Source organism: Phoca vitulina, unplaced genomic scaffold (assembly GCF_004348235.1).
Source record: "Phoca vitulina isolate PV1807 unplaced genomic scaffold, GSC_HSeal_1.0 scaffold972, whole genome shotgun sequence".
Classification (NCBI taxonomy): domain Eukaryota; kingdom Metazoa; phylum Chordata; class Mammalia; order Carnivora; family Phocidae; genus Phoca; species Phoca vitulina.
This window is the reverse complement of record NW_022590659.1, coordinates 1-11,181: the sequence shown is the minus strand read 5'-3', so window position 1 is coordinate 11,181 and position 11,181 is coordinate 1. Positions and strand designations below refer to the sequence as shown.

Sequence of the window (11,181 nt, the reverse complement as noted above, 5' to 3'; positions counted from 1 at the left end):
AGAGAGAGAGAGAGAGAGCACAAGCAGAGGGAGCGGCAGAGGGAGAGGAAGAATCAGGCTCTCCGCTGAGCAGGGAGCCCGATGCAGGACTCGATCCCAGGACTCTGGGACCATGACCTGAGCCAAAGGCAGATGCTTAACCGACTGAGCCACCCAGGCGCCCCTCAAATAAATAGTCTTAAAAAAAAAAAAAGGGGGGGAAAGAAAAAGAAAGATGATGGGGTCAAAATGGCCAAAGGTTTTTAAGAAAAGATAACACAAGTTGAGATGTCCAAGAGCTCAGAACAGTTTCAGGGTCAGCCATCCACCCAGAAACGCTAACAGGGTCAGGTGTCTACAGGACTGGAACCCTGGCTGTGGGTCGGGCCGCCAAGCGGCTGCTGGTTGGGCTGGGACCGGGCTGTGCTGGGCGGGGGCCTGGCCACGCTCACCTGGAAGACCTCGGCGCTGGTCTTCTCATGCCGTCGCCCCAGCTCCTCCAGCTGCCCCTCCAGCCGGGCCACGTCAGCCTGCAAGGCGCCCACGATGCGCTCGTGCTCCAGGCTGGCCACGCTCCCCCCACGCTCCCGCTCCAGCTCGGCCCGCAGCCGGGCGGCCTCCTTGCCCGTGGCCACCACCTCCCGCTCCAGGCTGGCCGCCCGGCCCCGCAACTCAAGGGCCTCCTCCTGCAGCCGGCGGTGCTCGGAGGCCGGCACCACCGACCGACGCAGGGCCTCAGAAGCCTCGCGCAGCTCCGCCAGGCCCCGCCGAGCCTCCTCGCAGGCCGTGGACAGCTCAGCCGCTCGGGCCTCAGCGGCATCCCGGGCTCGGCCCAGCTCGGCGGCCACAGCCTGCTGCCGCTCCCCGGCGGCCGTGGCCGTGGCCAGCTGCTCCCGCAGCACCTGCAGCTCCCGGCTCTGCTCCAGCCGCACCTCGTCCCGCTGCTCCAGCTCTGCCCGCAGGCCCCGGGCCTCCTCCTCGGCCAGCAGCCGGCCAGCCCGGGCCTCGTCCAGCCAGGCTGAGGCCGCCTCCAGCTCCCGGAGGCGGGCGTCCCGGACTCTGAGGTCCTCCCGGGCCTGCTCCAGGGCGGCCCGCAGCTGGACCATGTCACCGCCCCCAGCGGCTCCGCCGCCCTCAGCCTGGCGCATCCGCTCCCGGAGCAGGCCAGCCTCCGCCTCAGCGGCCTGGCACTTGCCGTGGGCCGCCTCCAGCTCGGCGGCTGCCTCCCGCTCCCGTTGCCGGAGGGCCTCCTCCAAGCCGCGAATCCGGGTCTCCAGCTCTGCCTGCAGCTGTTCGGAGGCCTCTGCAGCACCAGGGTGGAGGACTGGGCCCGGGGAGGCCCTCGGGGCTGTGGCCCCCACCGCCGTGGCCTCCACATGTGTGGTCTCTGCGCCTGCAGGTGCGGCCTCCACGCCGCCTGCTCCGCTGGCCCTCATTTCCCGTTCCTCTGCTTTCAGCTTTGTGGCCTCGGCTCCCGTGGCCTTTGCCTCTGGATTTCCTCCCTCTTCCAGAGCCTCGGGTTCTGTGGCCTCGGCCCCCGTGGCCTTTGCCTCTGGATTTCCTCCCTCTTCCAGAGCCTCGGGTTCTGTGGCCTCGGCCCCCGTGGGTTTTGTTTCTGTGGCCTCAGCCCCCACAGAAGCTGCTTCCACAGTTTCCAGGCCTGTAGCCTCCTCGTCTGTGGTCTCAGCTCCGTTCACTTTGGATCCCGGAGCCGTGGCACCGTCAAGCTCCATTTCCGTTGGCCCGTTCCTGGTGGTCTTGCCTCCCGTGCCCCCGCCCTCCCCAGCAGCTGCCTCCTCTTCCCCAGGGGCGCCCCATGTTTCCTGTCGCTCCAGTGCCCGCAGGGCCTCCGCATGCTGCCTGCAGAGCTGGTCGAACTCAGCCCGAAGAGAGTCATAGAGGGCCAGAGGGATGACCTCGGCTGACCCGTTCACCTCCATCTCGTCCTTCTCGAAGCTCTCCAGGATCTGGGAGGTAGTGGGGAGCTGGCGGGAGCTTGTGGCCATGGGGGCTCAGAGTGGCACTGCCACCTTCCCTGCCCACAGACTCAGCCGTGTGCCCACCCTGACCCCTCCCCGGGGAACAATCCCTCAGGTCCTCAGATCTGTCCCATCCCACCCTCCAGGGCCTCAGTTTCCCCACCTGGACCTTCTCCATCAGCTCCTGGTTTTGTCTGGTGAGTGCAGCCAGCTGCTCCTGCAGTGAGGCCAAGAGCTCCTGGGCTGAGGGGCTTAGCCGTTTGGAGAGCAGAGCCTCGGCCCCTGGTGGGCGCACAGAGTCAGCCCCGGGTGTCCTGGGCCACAGGGGATGGGAACTAGGGGTCTGGAGCAGGGGGTCAGAGCCCCCAAGGCAAGCAGGTGGAATGAATAATGGGTGGGGGCCGACCTCCCTCCCAGCTTCAAACTCTCTCCATGCCTGTGGGTCAAGGCTCCATTTCCAGGGGCCCCAGGGACAAGGTGGACAGGGGTGCATGGAGGGAGGACAGGGGTGGGGGCTCACCTGGAAAGTCAGACAGTTCTCCCTCCTCATCCTGCAGAGTGGCCACATCGTAGCTGGTATTCTCCCGCTCATTCTGGGGGGGGGACAGGGTCCGGCACCAGTATTACCCCCTTCCCAGCCCCAAACCTGCCCCCAAGAATCTAGAGAGGACAGGGGAATTCACGTGTCCCCATCGCTCCCCAGGAGCATCAGACTGGCCGTGTCTGGGCCACAGTGTTTGCTGAGTGCCCACTGTGTGCTGTGGGGCTATGCTGGGCTCCCCGGAAGGGCAGGGAACAGCCCAGCCACTGCGCGAATGTGTGACCATAACCCGATGCCTGGGGGTGTATGTGCGGCCTGTGTGTATGGGTCACGGAGAGAGGGATGCGGGGCTGTGTCCTCACAGGGTTATGTCTGGGATCCTGCACTGGGGTCACGTCGGGCTGAGGGTGTCTGCATGTGAGTGCGGACAGCTCAGGGTTCAGGGGTCTGTGGTGAGCACGGGGGTGTCGCGTGGCCCCCCACCCCTCCCGTGTGAGTTCCTGTGACTGTGTGTGATTTTGTGCTTGTGTTTTAGTCTGTTGTGTGTGTGACTGCTTTGACCGTGCTTGTGGATATGGATGGGTCTGTGTGCGTGAGCACAGGTGCCCGCGGCTGTTTGTGTAATCACGTATTGGGGGAAATACTTGTGCGTGTACATGGGTTTGTGGGTGTGTCGTCCGCGTGGGATGGAGGAGCGTGTGTTGTGTAGGCGCCAGTATTTCTGGCGTGCATGTGGGAGGAGGCTTGCTGCGGTCACCGGTTTAACGTGCAAGACCACGTGTGTGTGAGCGCGGCTGCTCATCTCTGTGTCCCGGCTCCGTGTTCGGAGACGTGTCCACTGTGCACGTACGTGTGTGGGTGTGTTGTCTGTGACGGTGCGTTTGTAGGTTTGACTTGTGTGTTCGCGTGGGAGAGTCTATACCTCTACTGGTGTGGTTGTCCCGGAACCACAGCGCGCGCGAGGCCCCGCCCCCGCCCCAGGCTCCGCCCCCGCCCACCTCCAGCAGGGACAGCCGGCTCTGCAGACTCTCCACTTCCCGTCCCAGGCTCTCCTTCTCCTCTTGCTTCTCAGCCAGCAGCTGCTGCAGCTCTTGCACCTGGAAGGAGGGCGGCAGCGTGGGGGGGGGGGGGGGCTCGGCCAGCCTCGGGGAGGAAACACGGATGGCTGAGGGGCTGGCTATCTCCGCACCTGCCACCTACCTGTCTCTCCAGGCTGTGGAGGGAGCTGGCCTCTGCCTCTGGCAGCTGGTGGGAAGAAGGGGGGACAGGGCTTGAATCTGGGTCGGGGGTCGTCCCCACCCCACCTCCGTAGTAGCCCCCCATCCCCACCACAGACAGTGGCTGTGCACCTACTGCGCACCCAGCACCCTGCTCTGCCCCCTGACTCGTCACTGAGCATTATATTGAGTGTCAGACCCTGTTTTGGGGCCACTCATTCACTCGCTCACTCAAATACCCGTTCTTCCAATAAACATCAGGTGAATCCTGTGAGCCAGTCATGGTCAACCATGCCTATCCTCGTGGGCTTACAGTCAAATGGGTGAACGTGAATAAAATACATGGCATGCCCAATAGCACTAAGTGCTTCGAATAAAAATAAAGGGAACTGGGAAGTGAGTGGGAGCTGTGACAATTTTAAATAAGGTAGGCAAGGGAGGTGTCTTTGGCAAGTGGTTTCTGAGCAAAGACCTAAAGGAAAAGAAGGAGGGAGCCACAGGAGCATCTGGGGAAGAGTGTTCCAAGCAGAGGGCACAGCACATGCAAAGGCCCTGGGGCAGGACCAGGCCTGGAACCCTGGGGGAACAGCATGGAGGCCCATGTGGCTGGAGCAGAATAAGCGCGGGTGGAGAGAGGGAGGCGGGAGCTAGGAGAGGTAAGGGGAGTCTTCCCTGCAAAACTGCACCCCACCCCAGGCTTAGTCTTAGGCCTGTATCTCTGTGGCCCCTTACCTCCTGCTTCCTCTGTTCCTCGTGCTGCTCCAGGCCCCGGATCTTCTGCAGCAGGCGACCCCTCTCCTGTCGCAGCCGCATGATCTCCTCGTAGGCATCTTGATCATCCTGTTCCCCCCGCCCCAGGGACCCACCACCTTCACGTGAGGCCCACGGGCTGTCCCCTCCCATACCTGAGCCAGAGCTTCCTCCCCTCCTGCCTGCCCCTGTTCCTCCCCGCCATGGCCTGGCCGGGGCATCTCTCACCGGCACAGGGATGCTGGCAGGGGGCTGAGGTGCTTTCCGCTTCTTGGGAGCCCCTCGCTTTTCATGGCTGGACACAGAGTTCTGAGGGAAGGGGTGACAGGGGCACATGGGGGATATGCCAGCCTCCCACCCAAATATGCCAGCCCAGCCCCACTATCTGTCATCAGCCCCAAATTGGCCCTCACTTCCTGTGTGACGCTGAGCAAGTCCCTGGCTCTCCCTGGTCCTCACTGATCCCAGCACAGAAGGGGCCATACTGCCTGAGAGTTCCAGATCTTATGCTTCACTCTCTGCCCCTCTTTGTGCCTTGGTACGTGGTATTAGACCAGATTGTCTACAAGTTCCCTTTCCCTGTGGAGCTGAGATGCTGTAGGGCCGGGAGAGAGAAAGAGGCCAGACCTGCCTTCTTCCCTGACCTACACCAGCCCTCACCAAACTCAGTTCCCTCTACCAGCCCACCCCAGCCCCATGATTTGGCCCCATCCCTGCAGTGTTCTCACCCAGTCCTGAGAGTTATGCTGTGGGTGTTGCTGTCACTTGGTGGCAGCATACCCTGAAGGTGGCATTCATCCCAAACAGGTCTTCCTAGGTCATAACCCTGGGACAGAAGTCCATCTCCTCCTTCTCTTCCCATAAAGCTTGGGGCAAGGGGGGGGGGCAGTGTGTGCAAGGGGAGGGGACTCATTCACTGCTTAGAGATCCATACCTGAGATGATGCCTCGCCTGAGTCATCCTCTAGGAGGGCAGGGAAGAGAGGGAAGCAGGGTCAGGCACTCTGTTTTAGGGGCTCCATTCCCAGCCCTAGGAAGGACACTAGTGAGGGGACTTATGGCTGGGGTGGGCTCCCAATTCCCCAAGTGGGGGAGAGCATGGTAAGGGGTCACTGGGAAAGGTCCCTTGCCTACTTTCAGGACTTTGAAAGTAGGACTCAGCTACTTTTGCAGATGCTTAATAGGAGGGCCCTTGGAACTCTCCAAAGGGGAGGACAGTGGCACCTCCAGGATGGTGCAAGTAGGGGTGCCAATTCTTCGGAAAGGCAAAGATCCAAGGATAAGGATGGCCCAGGAAAGCAGAGTGGGTCCCTAGATTAATCTAAAAGCTCTGGGGCTCCTTGAAACTGTTCTGAGTAGCATCAGGGGAAACATGAAACATCCTGTAATGCAGCCAATAGAGGTACCTTGAAACTACCTACAGTAGGGAAAGGGGTGACAAGAAACTGCTGGGAAGGAGATGGGGGGTGCCTGAAATTGCGTAGGAGGGGCTTGCATACCACTGGGTGGTGAGGGGCGCTGGGCGGCCTCCTGCAGGAGGTGCAGGATGAGTTTGTCTCCTGCTAGGGCCCCGTAGCGAGCGGCATCCTGGCCCAGGGCATCGGTGACGTCTGGCCGGGCCCCACCCCGCAGCAGCACCTCCACTGTTTCGGGGCTGGCCCCCTCACAGGCCAGCATCAGGGCTGTCCTACTAGGAGAGGGGGCTGCTGAGGAAGCGAGGACATTCTCACACCCCCAAGCCCTCCTCAACACCCAGGCTGGGTGGGTGGGTGGGGAGGGTCAGCTAGATCCCCCACCCACAGAAGTTAAGAGACTTGCCCAAGGTCACACGGCGTACAATGGACTAACTGGGAGGGGAGATACTCACCTGCCCTGCAGGTCCTGGTCATTTGCGGCTGCCCCCTGCTGCAGGAGAAGGCGGCACAAATCTGTGTGACACATCTGAGCCGCTATGAGAAGGGGTGTTGTACCTGACTGGTGGGAATTAGGGGAAAGATGAGACAAAAGGTGAGAGGCTGATCTTGGGAGGTAGCGAAGCCTATATGAGTGCCCCTGAACTTCACTCCAGACCTTCTCACACTTTTTAAAGGGTGCCTGGGATGCTGCCACTTGGTGACGGTGTACCTCAAATACATCATCTTCCCCAAAAGATCCCAGTGGCTCACCCGATCTCGGGGATTCAGATGTGCCTTGAAGGAGCAAAGTATTTCTGAGCAGGAGAGGCAGCCGCCGGCCGCTGGAAAAAGAGGGAGGGTAGGTAGGGCAAGGTTTAGATATTTTCTGGGGGCTTTCTGCCTGCGGTGATTCTTATTCCTTATTTCATGAGAAGTTCCCACCTTCCCTGGGAGGGCAATGGCAAAGGTATGACTCCTATGTTACAGAGGAGGAAACTGAGGTCCAGCCAGGTCCATGGTCAGCCGGTAGGATCAGAGACAGAGCTATGATTAGGTCTGCTGACCCGTGTCCCAATCTCTTTCCACATTCCATCATGGCTCCCTCTTAAGGTGGAACTTTTGACTAATGTTTATGTATTTCCTCTCTTTGATTTAACTAGCGTTGTGTACCTGCCATGCACCAAACCTCATACAGAGAGTGTTAATGTTTGCTGGATGGATCAGACGGTCAGCTGAGACTAGGCAGGCTTCTTGGGGTTGGGTCTGAGTTCTGAGTTTTGAAGGTGAAAGGGGGAGGGTGGAGTTTTCTTAGTAGGCAAGGGCTGTGAAGTGGGGGAGAGCATGGTAAGGTCAAGGAAGTGGGAGACAGTGTACATGTCCAGAGCTGTAAAGAAAGGAGGAAGGGCTTCATGCTAGGGGGTCACTGGGAAAGTCAACAAGCTCTATCTGATGACCTGCTGTGTGCCTGAGGGGGTATGGCATTTTGTTTTCTGCTGTAATCCCCATGCTTAGAACAGAGCCTGACACACATAGCAGGAACTTAAATATTTATTGAATGAAAAAACCTAGCGCGCTTCCAGTGTGACCAAAGGCATCACTACCACTAGGTGGCAGCATACTCCAACTGCGGGGAAGTCTTAAGCAGTGATTAAAACCCCGAAGCAAACACAAATGTATTCCGTGTTCCCAAAAGGTCAAGACGTTTCTTGAGTCATTAGTGAAAGTCATTCCCCAATCTCACAGGCATGGTGGACAGATGCTGGGCTGAGATCTGGTTCTGGCAGGTGGGTCTTTTCCCCTCCCTCATGGAAGAGTTTGGATTTAATGATTTTTAAGGACGCCTGGACTTTGGTCTTCCTGAGATCCCCTAGGATTTGGTCAAAGGAAATTGTACTCTGGTCACACACACCCCCCCCCAAGACTGCCACCATGGTTGTCACCCAGGCCTGGCAAACATCAGGCTGTGCTTTGGAGTCAGACAGCCTGGGTCTTCCCTACTTTCTTGTGGGCGAGCCTCAATCACCTTTCCTGTCCAGTGGGGTGACTGTCTGTGGCTCAAAGGGTTGCTGAATATTAATGCTGAGCCGCAGGGCCTGGAACACAGCAGGTACTCGGTGAGGAAGGAGGAGGAAGGAAGCAGAAGGTTCATGGTAGGTCCCCAGGGCCCCGGGTAGAAGAATCCCCAGCCTCGCACCCTCTGGGCCATGGTGGGCAGGGCGAGGCTGGGCTGCACCCACCTGCATGATGCAGGGCCGTCCACCCACTGCTGTCCACAATATCCACCACGCAGGACGCCTGTGGGGAGAGGGGTGCGGTTCACTGGAGGTTCTCTAGGAGCTGCCCCTTCTTAGGCTGTGCCAGAGTTCAGGCTACTAGACTTAGCGCTTCTTCCCTCCCCCATCTTCTCATGGGCCCCCAAGTGACTCGGCTTTTATGAGAATTGGTGAGAAAGTGGAAATCGCTGGGAGCTTGGGAGAAGCTGAGGGTTTGGGGGCTGGGTGGGAGCTCTGAGAGTGACTGTGCCTAAGAACTACCTAGGGTTTGGGGAGAAGCTGGGGCTCAGGTGATAATCTGGTACTGGGAGTATATCTTGGGTGTGGGAAGTATCCAGATGCTCAGGGAGTAACTGGTTGTCCAGGGAGTAGCTGGGGCTCAGGAGTCAAAGAGGTTAAGACATATCTAGGATTCAGGGAGTATCTAGGGGCTTGGGGATTTCTAGAACTTGGGAGGGAGGGAGGGGCCAGAGGAAGGAAGCATCTAGGGTTGAGGGAGTATCTGATGCAAGACAGTAAATGACCTGTAGCAGTTGCTTCAAGCACTGTGGGTGCCCATACTTGGCGGCCAGGTGGAGGGCATTGTAACCTGAAAGGCATGGAGTGTCTGCTTGGGCTCCACAGACTCAAGGAGCTTCTGGCCACTCCCCAAACCTGTGTCAACTATTTGTAATGAGCTTCCCCGCGTCCAGTAAGTTCCCAAACCCCAGGTACTTCTCCAAACCATGCTACTCCGTGGCCAGAGACTCTCCAAGCTCCAGCTAGTCTGCATCCCAGCCTACACTCCACTCCCACGCACTCCTCAAGCCCTCCTGCCCCGGTGACTCCCCACGTCCCCAGCTACTCTATATGCTCAACGCCACTGCCCCTCAGAATCCAGCTGTCCTTATGTTCCCGCCAGTCTGTAAACCCTTGCTACTCCACGGGCTAACTCTTTCCCCGTCATCTTTGATACTCTACAAACCCTCAGCGGCTCCACACATCCCGGCTGCTCTGTCTCCTACGTTGCCCCAAAGCTTCAGACATGGCTATGCCCCACGCCTAGTTACCTCCTGAGCTCCAACTATCCCCTTTGGCCGTGCAGTCTATCTCAGATATTCCCTCAGGGCCCTAGTCAAGTCATACACCCAGATTCTCCTTTTGTCCCAGCTACTCCCAGAGCTCCAGCTACTCAACATACCTGAGATACTACCCCCTAACCTCTACTTGCTAGTCTCCCGTCGCCAGATACTTCTCAAGCTCAGGTACTCCTCTGTTCCAGCTACTTCCTCTGACTTAACCACTACCTGAGTCCTGGCCACTCCCTGACCACAAGCTGTCGACTGACCCTGATTGGTGCCAGCTAGAGTCTTTTTCCTTGGGCACCGCAGCCAGACATGTCCCTGTGCCTTCCTGGGAGCACTGAAAGGAACTCCCCCTTTTTCACCAGGTCACTGAAGCCACGGAGCAGGGCCCCACTGGACCCCAGGCTGGGCACCTGGTCTGAGTTCCTCGTCCCTCCCCCAGGCCCGGCAGGTAGTACCTGCCCCATCCGTGCTCATGACGTTGGCGCCATGAGCCAGCATCACCTCTAGGCAGCTGGTTGCTCCCCTCATGGCAGCCAGGTGGAATCTGGAGGTCAGAGATTGGGGATCAGCTGCAGGATGGCCACGCCTCGTCCCTCACACCCCCCAGGGCGTGGGCACTCACGCAGACTTGCCCTCGGGGTCCAGCTTCGTGGGCACCAGCCCCTTGCGGGTGATGAGGGCGGCCACCCGCGCCACGTCGTTGCTCTCCACGGCCTGCAGCAGCCGCTCATCACTTTTGCCCCACTCCTGGCTCTGCAGGGCACACCCAGGGGGTCGTGGGGCCAGGCGATCACTGCCCCCTCCCAGCCCCCCCTGGCCGGAGCTCCAGGCTTCACCACCTGCCCCTGGGCACTTGCCTGGCGCCTGCCTCTGGCTGCCGGCTTCGGGATGGGGCAGGGGCCGCAGGGCGGGCAGGAGCCAAGGTCAGTGGGGCTGAGCCGCAGCTGCAGGGGGAGGTAGTCCTGGGGAGGGGGTCTGAGACAGCATCCCCCCAGTCTGCATCCCCCAGCATCTGCCCCCAGGTCCATCCTACACCCACTACCAGCATCATCCTATTAAATTTCCCCCAGATCAGCACCCAGCCAGTCCTTTAGTGAAAACCCCCTTTCCAACATCACCCCACCTCCAAAATCTTCCCATAGGAGCCCCTAAAAGGGTCCCTTTAAATGTCCTTCAGAACTGTCCTCTGTCATTCATCCTTCTTAAACTGACCCCAAAATGCCACAATTGTCCCCCAAATGTTCCAAGATCTGTTCCCAAAAAAACCTTACTTAGCATGTAATGCATTCCAAAATGTCATATTCAAATTCCTTAAGTTTCTCCAAAATCATCCCCCTAAATGACCCCAACATCTGTCCTAAAAATGTCCTTCCAAAAAAATCCCTTGAATATTCTCTGAAATTGTTCTCCAAATGTCAATATATTTTCCCGAAAATGATCCCTCAAAATATAGTCCAAATTGTCCCCTCAAACGAACCCATCCAAAACTATTCCCCAAAACTGTCCCTCCATATGTCCTCTAAATTTTCCAGTGTTCCCATCTGTTCTCAAAACTGCCTCCCAGAACGTCCCATGTCTCCCCAAATGTCCCACCCATCCCCCAACCTCTGCCCCCTTGCCCCGCAACCCCCTCACTCCGGGTCCTTCCCGGGTCTGGGGCGGGGGTCCAGGCCAGGAGCGGCCAGGGGCGGGGAGGGGCGGAGTGGGGAGGGGAGAGTAAAGGCCCGAGCCCCGCCCGCCCCCGCGCCCCCTCCCCTGGCCCTACCGCGGAGGAGGCGGCGGCGCACACGCACAGCTGCTTCATGGCGGCCAGGGTCCGGGTGCTGGGCTCGGTGCTCCGGGAGGCGACCGGGCCGGAAGGGGGGTGGGGGGGTGGGGGGGCCCGGGGGAGGGACTGGGGGGGTTGGAGGGAGGGACTGGGGAGTCCGGAGGGAGGGGCTGGAGGGGACCCGGAGGGAGGGGCTGGGGGGGCTGGGCGGGGG

General features: G+C 59.5%; 1 protein-coding gene across 6 annotated transcripts; it reads right to left on the bottom strand.

Annotated features, from left to right (window-relative positions):
- Positions 1-224: 224 nt before the first annotated feature.
- Positions 225-11,047, bottom strand: LOC116629454 (ankyrin repeat domain-containing protein 24-like). Of its 6 annotated transcripts, none has more exons than XM_032399741.1 (17): positions 10,965-11,034; positions 10,057-10,143; positions 9,822-9,952; positions 9,655-9,743; positions 8,657-8,721; positions 8,097-8,154; positions 6,631-6,701; positions 6,333-6,439; positions 5,965-6,155; positions 5,401-5,429; positions 4,695-4,775; positions 4,449-4,556; positions 3,700-3,744; positions 3,498-3,596; positions 2,479-2,551; positions 2,122-2,240; positions 225-1,946 (listed from the first exon to the last, which is right to left on the bottom strand). In XM_032399741.1, the coding sequence occupies exons 1-17, from the start codon at positions 11,001-11,003 to the stop codon at positions 327-329; spliced, it is 3,012 nt and encodes a 1,003-aa protein (XP_032255632.1). In that variant the 5' UTR covers positions 11,004-11,034; the 3' UTR covers positions 225-326. The 6 variants fall into 6 exon arrangements, with proteins under 6 accessions (XP_032255632.1, XP_032255633.1, XP_032255634.1 ...); XM_032399742.1 differs by lacking the exon at positions 10,965-11,034 and having other exon boundaries at positions 225-1,460; positions 1,524-1,946; positions 10,057-10,312; XM_032399743.1 differs by lacking the exon at positions 10,057-10,143 and having other exon boundaries at positions 10,965-11,047.
- Positions 11,048-11,181: the final 134 nt, after the last annotated feature.